At 38.3% G+C, this 13,619-nt stretch overlaps 1 protein-coding gene across 5 annotated transcripts in view; it reads left to right on the forward strand.

The window, feature by feature from the left end:
• Positions 1-13,619, forward strand: part of ASPH (aspartate beta-hydroxylase) — a 125,282-nt gene that overhangs the window by 86,231 nt on the left and 25,432 nt on the right. For all 5 annotated transcript variants that reach the window (XM_060775379.2, XM_060775376.2, XM_060775378.2 and 2 more), the window contains 4 exons: positions 1,427-1,577; positions 3,366-3,502; positions 8,536-8,634; positions 9,875-9,964. In XM_060775379.2, coding sequence (XP_060631362.2) covers positions 1,427-1,577; positions 3,366-3,502; positions 8,536-8,634; positions 9,875-9,964 — 477 coding nt within the window. The remainder of the gene's footprint in view (positions 1-1,426; positions 1,578-3,365; positions 3,503-8,535; positions 8,635-9,874; positions 9,965-13,619) is intronic.

Genomic DNA, 13,619 nt, shown 5'->3' on the forward strand with positions numbered 1-13,619 from the left:
ATGAGCGACACTGGACTCCTTAGTTTAGCTTTGAAAACGAAGCAGCTCTTAACTTTATTCCAAATATACACTGTATACATAAGAGGATCATGAATCACATCCATTCACATCTGCACATACTGCAAGAAGCACTTTCTAGTCTTATCAGTTCTTCAGCATCCGGCTTACACAGGAACCGCCTAAAGTTACACTCTAGAAATACATCACAACTTGTCACAAGCGTGCTTTTTGCGAGCTGTGTGGTTATGCCCTAAGACTGGAGAGTGTGACTTACCCAAGGCTACCCAATCCATTGCTAAGTGGGAATTTGCAAGTTGGCCTTTTGGATTCCTAGTCCAACATGCAAACCGCTACACCTCACTGACAAAGTGTGCAGTTTCAGAGGACTGGGAAGAAGCAGTCAATCTGCAGGTACACCATAGGCATCAGGCTTTCAATATACAGAATTCAGCCAGCTCCGCCTGGAAAGATAAATGTAGGTGAACTCTGCTCAGCAAAGCGTACCCTCATGAGTTGCCTTTTGGGAAAAGATAACCATTGTGCTATTCACATTCTACATGGACAGTTCCTTCTTGGACATTCATGGGGTAGAGGCATACAGAGTAATCTCCAGATCAAAACTATCAAAGGGTTGCTGTAAGTTTTTTGGGCTCTATGGCCATGTTCCAGAAGCATTCTCTCCAGATGTTTCACCTGCATCTATGGCAGCCATCCTCAGAGGTTGTGAGATCTGGAAACGTCAGGAAAGAACGCTTCTAGAACATGGCCATACAACCCGAAAAACTTACAGCAACCCAGTGATTCTGGCCATGAAAACCTTCGACAACACATAAAACTATCAAAACTTGATTCTTCCCATGTGGAAGGGATCCACACAGTATCAGCAAGCCCAAAGGACTTCTTCAGCTGCAATCCCCTTGGCTGCTATAGGTCTGCATGCTGGTCTGGGTCAAAAGGTCTGAGTTATTTGATCTTCAGGTTTGATCTTTGGCTCTGTGCTTCATGCTAGGCTAACCTATACAACCATAATGAAACTAAAGTTGTCGTCATTTCACTTCCTAATCAATTGTTTTATTTATTTTTTCCTAGTTAATATTGCTCCCTTCACCTCACACCAACCCATTTTCACTAGGACTAAAATTTATTTTTCCAAATATTTCTAATATTAAAACCAGTAAAATAGTAATATTAAAATATTAAAATCAACTCAAACAGTCAATTACAACTATGTTGAACGGTAACAGAGAAAGTGTAGAATTCCTGATGCTCTTTAACTAATATTCCCTTGATCCCTTACCACTGGCAATGCTGGCAACAGATCCTGGGAGTGGAAGGCTAAACGTAGCCATTCTTGCTTGAGGACAAACAAAAAGTTGGGTATTGCTGGTGATTTGAGTACCAATTAATGCTTTTTGATCTCATGCAGAGTGAGGATGATTTGGCTGAGAAAATGAGAAGCAATGAAATTTTACAGCGATCTATCAATACTTATGGGGAGGTAGCTAGTCTATCTAATGTCCCTGATGATCTGGTCAAGCTAGCCCTGAAACGACGGGCAGACAGGCAGCAGTTTCTTGGTAAGTTTAAATCTGTATTTAACTGTGGATAAATACATTCCTACACCTACACACACTAATGGGGAGCAGTTGTGCACATTTGAAAACTATTTCTTTTTTAAAAAGTCCTGCTGCAGCTTTGCAAATTTTAATATACAAGTAGAATATTCTCCAAATATTCTCTGAGTAGCTTGAATGTTTTCTGAGTTGTGTATGTCTAAATATTAAATTAATACTTATAATGTTTCCTATTTGAATTTAGGCTTCTTTTTTTAGGATGAGATGGTTAATATACAGCAATCAGTAGTAACATATCACAGTGTATATCACAGTTTGCCCTTTGCAAATATATATCATATCACAGACCCAAGACACATATGTACATTTAGAAATAAATGTGCTACAATGATTTAGTGTAGTAAATAACATTAAGCAAAGGGAAGCATGCATGTCAGCCCCCAGAAGCTTAGGAAACACAGCAGCTGAGAAATTGGGGCATTTTGAAACACAAGAGATAATGTTTCTCCACAGGAATCTATATTGGAATATATCGGTAGAAGTCTACAGACCCATATTTGTGTGTAGTGCCTTATCCAATTGTGTTGTTAACAGATTAAGAAACATTGGGAAGAATTCAGCAATGTCTTTGAGAAAACACAATAGTATTTTACAAACTAAATGTATTCAGCTCACATTGTCACAGATATGTAAGATAACTATTTAAACTTTGCCTACAATGTTATATGACACTTAATTTTACTGTGCAATGTACTTCTGAGTAGACATCCTCTATTTGGCACTGTATTGATTTTCTCTACAAGTTTAGTTGATTTCATACCATTATACTTTATTTCTACTATATTACTGATATTGTTGATGCTGAAGAGTCATAATCTGATTGTCCTAAACCCAAAGGGATAACTCTGAATTCCTTTAGATCAAATCTATAGGTCAGGAAGTCTGCCTGATTTCATTCCAGTGGCCACTACAGTCTTGTCATTTTCATAGATGGTTTTAGTATGTGCTGCAACAATAATTCATGTTACTCATTATTCTGCTAAACAGACTGCATGTGAATACCAAAATTCAGACAAATGCACTTACCTATTGCAAGTTGATTAACCATAGATACTCAGTACAGTGTCCTACGAGGTTCAAACTTTTTCATACAGTTCAGATATTGTTGTTACACCAAATAATTTAACATATAATCAAAGAAACACAATATATAATCACTAAAATGTGTTTCAATGTGTTAACCTTTTCCAGTTGCCAAAAGGTTAATTTGAATCAAAATAGACAAAATTGTGATTCTTTCTCAGCGCACTAGGAAAATTGTTGCTCACTCACTAAGAGAAAGAGATGGAATTATTCTCAGTGAATACTGTGAGCAGCCATTTTCCTGTGAGCTTTCAAGGATGATCCTTTTTCTATATGGATTAATTTCACCTATTCATGCAAGTAATTGTCTTTTGAAAGAACACCATCTTAAAATATATGCTATAAAGAAATAAGAACGAATACTGGGCATAACTATTCATTGCCATATCTCATCTACTGAGGAACAGTGGTAAGAAAATGCTGTGATTGCCCACAAGAGGTCTCCATAAGATTAGATGATACATTCTGTTAACATACTTTTTCTGAGCTTTCTTTCAATATCAAACAGTGAACAAAATATTCCCATGATTTTGCATACATTCACATCCTGCCATTTCAGTGTTTATTAATGCTTTGATAATGTACTCTAATTTTACTGGTAAACATGTTGAATTCCATGTTGCTGTTGATTTTGTCCAATCAATGCAGGTCGCATGAGAGGTTCACTCGTTACATTACAAAAACTAGTTAATCTATTTCCTAATGACACTTCATTCAAGAATAACCTTGGGGTTGGTTATCTTTTGATTGGAGACAACAACAACGCTAAGAGGGTTTATGAGGAGGTGAGCTTTTATGAAATATAAATTAAAATCTTCTTTAAACAAAATAAAAATAGTACTTCTTATGCAAATCTTCATCAACATAAGAACCATGTAACTTTTAATTGATATTCGAGTTGAAATTAAAACTACATAATATACAGACTATTGTTAACCCAATGGAATACATTCTTTCTCTTGTAGTTGTCTTAAAGCAGGGCTGTTAAGCTCATTTGCATGGAGGGCCACCTCAGCCTTAGGGTTGCCTTCAAAAGGCCATTGAATCCATGAAGACAGAGGACTTGCACGTAATGGTTGGTGATCCTTGGTTTTTACTCAGTTTAAGTCTCCAGATGTTGTCAAACGACAACTACCATTACTTTTGGTGAACTGGGGATAATGGGAACTGCATCCCATAGCCCTTGTGGTTTTGAGGTTGGCGAAAGGACATTCCATAAGTCTTGTACCTAAATCCAAACCCCAATCACCTGACTAAACAGCACAAACTGCAGCCTTCCAGAGGTTCCTGTATCACAACTCCCATCAGCTCTAGTGATGAGGACTACAGAAGCTGTAGCTCAGCATCTGGAGGAGGGCTACACAAAATGACATGGAGGGCCGGATTTGGCCTGCTGGCTTTGCATTTGACATATGTGTCCTAAAAGATAAATGCACTATGTGAAATTTTTGTTTCTTGGTTTATAGGTTCTTGTTTAAATGTCAAAATACTCTTTTCTTTCCTCCCAATATATTGCTTCCTTTTCTTATTCCACTATCAGTCAGATAGGAAATATGTTAACAGAGTATGACTCAGGTGTGGCTATGTGATATTGCTACTGAAGATGTTGAGAGTAGGGCAAATCTTGCTGAAGCACTCACATGATCTGAGGCAATTACTAGAGTTGTGCAATTTGGGTAAACCGCGATCTGTTTCAGTTTCCTAGATTTTGGTGGAGGGCCCGTCTATTTTTCGGGAACCTCCCAAATGCAGAAGGACAGAAATCCATTTTCGATCCAGGAAGCTGAAAGATTATTTTCAATCCAGTCCATTGGCGGCAATGGGGGATGGGACTTCCCAGGCTCCCTTCCCATTATTTTAGGCATTGTATATCCTTCATTAAGAACTGGATTAAAAGCACCAGAGTTAAGATACCACTCTTTCTGGGATTGTTTGTCCTTACATCCTTCATTAAGACCTGGATTAAAAACATCAGAGTTAAGATACCGCTCTTTCTGGGATCCTTTCCCTTCTGTCATTAGAAAAGACCTGGGTTTGAGATAAGGGGTTAAGAAATCCCACTTCCTGCCATCCTTTCCCTTCTGTCTTTAGAGGGGACCTGGTTTAAGACAAGGACTTAAGAAACCCTGCTTCCTGGGATCCTTTCCCTTATAGCAGCTGCCTCCTTCCCCGCACTCCATGTGTAACTGAAAGAAATTGAAAGCAGCAGGTTTTTCGACAGCCACTGTTCTGTTGCTGCCAATAAAACAATGATGGCGGAGCCCATGCCATTACAGGCATCCAAACCAGCAGAAGACTGTTTTTGAAAATGGATCCATGTACAAACCTACCAGTTACAACTGTACACCACAAAAGTGGTATCATAGTGTTGAGGAACAAGCTGGATTTCGCCATGTAACATCACAAAATGCATACAAAGCAGGGGGGGGGGGGCAGACAGAAAATTCGCAATCATTCACAAGAAAGGTCTCTATAAATGCTCAGGTGAATATTTTGAGTGAAGACAATTTGGTATGTGTAAAAACAACAAAAGCTAGACATGCCTTTTTTTTGCTTTTAAACTATGCTGAGTGGTTCATGAACAGCCACAGTCAAGATGGAAAGAAATAATATCTGAAGAACACACTGACAAAAGAGTGGGCAGGACTCCATTAGAACAACAGCAGAGCAACAAGGAGGAATAGAAAAGCAACCCACTAATTATGTCAAATTACACTAACTAGTAAATTGATTACATCCCTGCAAAGGAAATAGAAGTAAACTTGTTTTCCTTTGAGAGATCTCTGAGGTTTCACATTTTGCACAGCCTAGCACCAGGGCTTACTGGGGAGCAGAGGAGGTAGCAGGTGTCCAGTGGCAGACTGCCTCCTTTTTGGACAGTTTACTAGTAAAGTTTAAGGCTTAAATTTGTTTTAAACATATTCAATTCAAGTTATTCAATGCATTTTTATTATTGTCTTTGTGTACCTTTAAGCTTTTTCCAATTCAGTGTCCCTAAGTTGAAACTATCATGGAGTTTTCATGGCAGATTTTTTTCAGAGGGGATTTGCCTTTGCCATCCTCCGAGGATGAAATAATGTGTCTTTCCCAAGGTCGCCTAGTGAGTTTCCATAACTTAGCAGGAATTCAAACCTTTTGCTTCAAAGCCATTGCCCACAACTCAAACTACTATACCATGTCTATTATACCCATTTTAGGTTTTTAAAAATAGGATTTGCTAGTAATATTGGAAATCATTACAACAGATTTTAAAGATATCAAGAAATGTTAAGATGGGAACAATTAAACACTTCCTTAAATCTAATCCAGTCATCTAATCCAGTCATGTGGTATAATGTGCCAGATTTTAGTATAGCTAAATCATGTATAGCTTGTCTAGAAACAATGGGTTTGAGGAAAAGGTGCTGCCATTGTAAAAACTGCAAATTTAGTCAAATAATTTTTGATAGCTGTATCTATTCTACCTAATAGAAAACATATCCTGTTGGAAAGAACCATTTTATTAGACCCTCCATAGTGTTATACTTGAAGACAGTATCAAGAAAGGAATAGCATTTCATTTCCCCTCCTTGTTATATATTTTTCTTTGGATTTTTATCAACTGAAACTGAGACACAATGAATTAAATAGAGTCTTTATAAACAATTAAAGCCACTTTTGTTTTCAAAGAGCAATCAACCTTGGTTTGACTTCCTTCAAGGGATTCCTCTATAGTATAAGATATCACAATGCATTTTCTCTCTTCCACTTTGTACTGTTGACAGGCTACTCATTCTGAAGGAGTTCTAAGGTTAGTCCTGATCTATGCATTTATTATTTTGTAATGGCTCAAAGAGACATGATGACAAGGAAGACTTCTCTCTTCCACTCCCTGTTGGGCCATTTTGTGGGCAAAGGCCATTTCCTCCCTAAAATCCATTGGCATAGATCCAGAACAGTCATTCCACCAATGGAATCACCTCTCTCAATGAAACTTAGGCCTCTTCCGCACAGCTGTATAAAATCCACATTGAACTGTATTATATGGCAGTGTAGACTCAGATAATCCAGTTCAAAGCACATTATTTCATCCTCGGAGGATGTTGTGGATCATCTGCCTTGATATTCTGGGTTATATGGCTGTGTGGAAGGGCCCTAAGAGGGAATCAGCATTTCTTACTTTCACAATGCCATTTTCATCCTTTGAATGTTCTCCGGAGACCAAGAAATCCCTAGCAATAGACTTTTTTGTAGCTTGAGACAGTTGCAAGGGCAAATAAAGGGACAAAATCTTTTTACTCTGACAAACTTCCTCTAGCACAATGTTGGATTTAAACCATTATGTAATCCTAAATGTGCCATAATGTCAGCTTTAAAGGAACTGCACTGGTTTCCAGTTTATTTTCAATCTCAATTCAAGGCGCTACCTTTGACTTAGAAAACTAAAAGCTTGAGGCCAGGATATGTGAAAGATTGCCTCCAAATTTGAGATCATCATCAGAAACCGTAGTTAAAAATCACAAAGTTATCTAGATGTGTACCTATGACAGGGTTCTCTTTGTAGCACACACCAGCTATGGGACACCCTGTCAGAAGATTTTAGGCTGGTTTCATCTTTCTGGTTTATAGGTTAAACAGTGTGTTCCACATGGCTTGTGGTTTTTGATATTGTTCTAGCAGTTGTAACTGGTTTTAAATTATACTTCATAACAAAATTTGAAAAATAAAGTATGTTCCTGGTTTGAAAGTGTTATTCCTGTTTAATTGTGTGGTACTTTACTTTGAAAGTACTGAAAGCTGTTATACTCCAAAAACTTCATTTTTTGTGGCTGCCACCAACTAAGTTGATTTGGTTGACACTCAATGAGATAGGCATTGAAAATCTATAACAAAATGTGCTGCAGGATATCCTGCAAAAACAAAGTTTTTCAGTGTAATAAAGTTTGTCCATGTTTTATGATAGAACCAATTTGGAAATGACATTTATAATCCAGAAACAAAAATCATGTTACATAATGTTATTTGGAGAGGTTTGTTTAGCTTGTTTTTAAAAGTTTTCATATATTGATTTTAATGTTTTCATCCATTTTGAATTGCCTTAGAAGTCCTTTCAGATCTGGAGGACCCACTCTAAATGCTTTAATAAAAGGTTTCTGTGAATCCTATACCTCTTTGACTAATTTATAGGAGTTCCTATATGTTCAAGTGAAAGATAAACCTGGTCCTACAAGCCTGCTGTCAACCTGTCCATGTTTACCATGAATCCTAGCCTAATGGCTTCCACAGACCTAAGGAACATGCAGCAAGGAATAGGAAGAGGCTTAAGACCCGGTGGCAGAGTGGGTTATACCACTGAGCTGCTAAACATGTTGACCGAAAGGTCACAGGTTCAAATCCGGGGTTCGGTGTGAGCTTCCACTAACAGCCCCAGCTTCTGCCAACCTAGCAGTTCAAAAACATGCAAATGTGAGTAGATCAATAGGTACTTCTCTGGCGGGAAGGTAACGGAGCTCCATGCAGTCATGCTGACCACATGACCTTGGTGGTGTCTACGGACAATGCTGGCACTTTGGCTTAGAAATGGAGATGAACGTCAATCCCAGAGTCGGACAGGACTGGACTTACCTTTACCTAAGACTGTACCAATGCTGTTCCATGGTGTGTAGTTCTCCCTTTAGGTAACTGACAGAATAGTTACTTCTGTATACAGAAGGAAAGAAAACTGTATGAGATCCGTCAGAATTGCTAATATATCAGTAGACATCTTTAAATACTGTAAATTTATAATCAGAATCACTATTGGGTTAGAACTATAATGATTTGTTTTGCTCTCCAACAGGTTCTGGACCTGGCTCCAAATGATGGCTTTGCTAAAGTGCATTATGGCTTCATTTTGAAGGCAGAGAACAAGATTGAAGAAAGCATTCCATATTTGAAAGTAACAATCACATTAAGATCTTGCTGGTCTTCATCTTTTGGAAACCACAAATTAAATGGGAAGGGATGAGGGATGCTAAGTACAAAGTTAACATTCTATCCATATAGCATTAGAGATGTTCCCAGAAATGAATATCAATCTATATCCAGTTTTGCTGGAGAACCTGCATTGAAAAGGGAGATGGACCCAGTGACTTATGGGGCCCCTTCCAATTCTACAATTCTCTTTTTCTATATTTCTACATACAAATCTCTTCCTGTTCATACTGTATTCAGTTATTTATCACTGCTTCTTCCTCCCTATTTACTCTGCTACTGACAGACACTTCACATAACATTTTTTGAGATTTTTTTCTGAAAGTGCATTTCAGCAGTTAATACACTAAATTACCCTGCAGAGATGCAGAGAGCATCTCCTAGAGATTTTACAGCTGCAGAAAATTTGGCTCTTCCTAGCAAAGACTGCAAGACAGGAAAAAGGAATGATAAATAACAGACTGCACAGTGGCTACGGCTGGATGATACAGAATAAACCAGGGGACCACGAAATTCGGTCTTATCTGTTATTAGCAGTGTGCTGCTACACTTTGTTTGATTTCTTGTAGTTGCACTGGGAGCAATGCATGGATTCTTTTTCTATTTGATTGTGAGAAAAACAAAACAAGTGCCCATGTTCAGATGCCACTACAACCAAACCATGAACTGAGTATCTTGAAATTATATGGCCTACAAAGCACTTGGCCTGTCAAGATCCAAAGGACCAACCCACTAAGAATCCTTCTCAACTTCACCAAAATTGGTCAACCTTCAAATGAAGAATTGTACCATAGAATCCAGGCACAATTCTCTACTGAAAGCTATTTGGGGTTGGGCATAAATTGTGAGGTGCCCTTCACATACTTTTAAAAATATAGTATTGTCTATTAAATAATTTTTGCAACTTAGTATTATATAGTGTTTGAATTGTGTTTTGTTTTCACATAAAACACACACAGCCTTGAGGCCCTTATTGATAGAAAAGTGGGCTATCAATAAAATATAATAAACAGGCATGTATGGCCCATGAAGTTGTACAATTAAATATCTGGGATAGTTGATAGAAGCAAATATCTAGGATTAAAGTGTGACTAACAATGGAACAATTTTTGTAATTTGCACTTTTAACAGAGTTTACACAGAAAAGCATGGAGCTGAATTAGAAGTATCTGTCATCTGACTGCACATTTTTCTCCTTCCTCTAGGAAGGTCTAGAAACAGGAGACCCTGGTACTGATGACGGTCGCTTTTATTTTCATTTGGGAGATGCCATGCAACGTGTTGGAAACAGTGAGGTAGAACTTAGCAGTTATTCTTTGAATATTATCCAAAAAGCAGGTGGGCAGGAGGAACATGATTGGGAGACTTCACCATTATAACTTCAATGTGTAAAGTTGGTAATACAGGTAGTCTTTGTGTTACAAACAACTGACTTACAAACAACTCATACTGAAGAATGGGACTACAGGAAGTTAGAGAAATCTACTCCTAGGAAGATAACCGTTTTCAGGAAAAATGTACAAAATGACAGAGAAGGTCTAGTCCCAGAAAATTATCTAGAAAGCATTATGCTGATTGCAGGTTCCTAGCCATAGAAACTGCCATTAATAGCTCTGCCAGCCCTTTTATTAGAAGATATCCCATCCTTTACATCTGTGGAGTGAAGAATGCAAGATAACTTCAGTTAAGGGCAGGGTGAGGTGTTGGGTTATGAGATAGCTCTATTGGTAGTGTTGACAAGATGGAGTAAGAAATCTCTTTGCTTTTCATATTTCTTGCTTGAGAAAGATGGCTCTTCATTTTGACCGCTGATTTAACAGCTGCCAAAATTATTTCACTGGGGAGGGCATTGCAAATGTTTTTTGGCCATTTCAGTCATGGAGTGAGGGTGGAAATCAACCTCATAGCCAAATGTGATATAATACCTACTCATATTTTTAGACTTTATGTAGATTAATGTTTCATTCAGTTAAGTAGCTGATGTAGTTGACAAATGGCTCATTTTCTGCCATTGTCATTTTCAAGAATGGAGTGGATCAGGACAACAAAGAAGCAAAGTATAAAAACTCCCATTACTTGGCGAGAGGATGAACTGTGAACCACCTTCCATTTTCAACAGTAGATTTTTCTCTGCTGTGCCCTTCAGTTGGTGATTGTGGAGGAAATGTATTTGCAATGGATACTTAACAAACAGAGATGAGCATTTTTAAGAATTGTTCATTACCAGGAGCAGCAGGAAAAAACTATCCTAATTATTCATCATCACATGTGGGGATGAAATAGTTGATGCTTTACATATCTTGTGGGAGATGGCCCTTGTGTGTAGGTGTCCAATGCACACATGAAAAAGCTCAACATGCAGGGTTTTTAAAGGTTTCGAACACCAGTTTAATTTCCCATATGATTTATGATATCCACATCATAAATGGATCCATGAATAGTAGTTAAAAGTTTGTGTGGGCAAAATGAGTAAAAGTTAGTGGAGGCATAAATTGGGTTTGTGAAAAATGAACAGAAAGCTATACTGTTGAATCTGTCACTCTAAGGTCTGTTTTTAAATTAAAGAAAAATATTGCTGGATATGCTGAAATTTAAAATTTAATCACGGTTAGAAATCGATACATAAGCATTTATAATCATGATCGCTGATGGCGCACATTTATCATCTACAGTTTCAGTTAGGACTGAAGGGTTCAGCTTTCAAAATGTTTTGATTGGAGAAGTTTTATGGATTGCTTTTACACTGCCACATAAAATGCACTGTGGATTAATCCTCTTTAAAATCTTGCCTTATATGTAAGGTACTGCAGAGGTGCTGTAAATGCAGTATGTTTAGGTATAACAAGATGCATTTACAATGAGCACCAGTATGCAAAGTGCTCTGGTACAGGTTTGATAGTATGGGTGGTAAGGGAAGGTACATCAGTAAGCGACACTGGGCAGGGAACAGGTACGAGGTGTGTTCATTAAAGATTTCCCCTGACCCACTTCCTGTGGACTGAGAGCAATTAAACTTGGCACAGTTATTAGTCCTTCTCTACATAGGTACCACCTAGGGATAAACACTTCTCCTATCTTTTTAAGCAGCTGTAAACACCTTGCTTGTAGAAGTCAACAGGTTGCTCCAAAAGCCACATTGTGACTTTGGAAATTAGAGTTTCATCATCTGAAAAATGCTTACCCTTCAAAAATAACTTCATTGTTGGAAAGAGGTGGTTTGAGGTCTCGTGAATAAGGGGGATGCGGTAGAATTTCAAAGCCACAGGCGATTGCTTCCATTTGAGCAAGATGTGAGTTGTGAACTGGTGCATTGACTTGCAGAAGGTGGACACCTTTGGTGAGCATTCCACGTCTCTTGGTTTTGATGGCCTCCTACAATTTCTGCAGCAGTGAAGCATAGTATGCCCCAATGATCATGGCACCCTTTGTTAGGAAATCCATCAATACTACTCTGTGCTGGACCCAAAATACTGTGAGCTTGACCTTGCCTGCCGAGAGTTAGGCACATGCCTTCTTTGGAGGCAGTGAGTCATGATGCTTCCATTGCATCGACTGGGGTTCAGTCTCGGGATCATAGTGATGGAGCCAGCTTTTGATTAGTCTTTTGAAAAAGTCTTCCTGGTTTCATGGCACATCGTCAATAGAGCCTGAGAGCATTCAACTCGTTCCTGCTTGTGAAAAGGTGTGAGCAGCCGGGGACCCAGTGAGCGGATACCTTATGCATGTGAAGATGGTCTTGTATGGTTTTTTCCACGGACCCCACACGAATCTTGGCATTTTGGGCTAGGTGGCAAATGGTTATGCAGCGATCGTCCAAAGTGGCAACCTCCACTTGCTGGATGGTGTGTTCATCAAGAGAGTGGGGTCGCCCTGGAATTGGAGCTGTTTGCACCAAAGTCCAACCACATTTGAATTGACGATGCTAGTTCTTGACTACATCATATGATGGGGAATCATCACCATAAACATCTTTCATCTCATCGACCATCTCCTTTGGTGTGTGGCCTTTCAAGTAAACTTGATGACTGTTCTGTTTACCACTGGGTCTGTCATCAAACCTCACACCACTTCAGCACCTATAAAATCAAGACCGTTATCAGTTCTGAATTGTAAATTGACTTTTATCATTGCACATGTGCAGTTTCAGTGTCCTGTGATAAATAGAAGTGGGTCAGGGGAAATCTTTAATGAACACTCCTCATAAATATATGCAGACCAAGCTCCCTTTTCTCAGCATCTTACTGAAATGTTTCTGTTAAATGCATAAAAACAATCCTTTGGTTTGTTGCCAGCCTAAATAAATGCCACTCATTATCCCTGCCCTAAATCCAACACAGAGCTTGGAAGTAATATGCTAAAAGTAACATAATTATCTGTAATGAGGCACTTCCTTTTTGTTGTTGTTGTTGACAATATAATGAAGCCACATTTCAAAAATAACATAATGAGTGGAAACAAAATCACTTCACTGGTGTAATGAGTAACTTTTTTCCCCTAGTTAATTGTGACAGGTACGTTTGAAAAGCATTTTAGACATCTTTAGAGACTTTTTGATGAGTGTTTTATGCCATTATCTTATCCAAAGAAAATGTAATTTAAAAAATAAATAAAAAAGAAAGAGAATTAACTCAACAAGTAACTTTTAAACACGATAAAGGGTAATGACAATGAACTACATAGTAGAGTAAATTTCTCTTTTAAAAAAGTATCTAAGTTTTGAGCGAGCTTCATGCTGGTGCTAGAAGTGGAATATTCTTTTTCTTCTCCCCAAGCCTTCCAGACTGACTTATGGTAGCCTTTAGCTAAACCTGTTACAGTGTTTTCTTGGCAATATCTATTCAGAGAAAGTTTGCCATTGCCTGAGAGTGTGGCTTATCCAATGTCACCTAGTGGATTTCCATAGCCCAGCATGGATTTGAATTCTGGTCTCTAAACCTCTACTTGGAGCCC

The sequence above is a fragment of the Anolis sagrei genome, chromosome 4 (assembly GCF_037176765.1).
Source record: "Anolis sagrei isolate rAnoSag1 chromosome 4, rAnoSag1.mat, whole genome shotgun sequence".
In the NCBI taxonomy this organism is placed as follows: Eukaryota; Metazoa; Chordata; class Lepidosauria; order Squamata; family Dactyloidae; genus Anolis; species Anolis sagrei.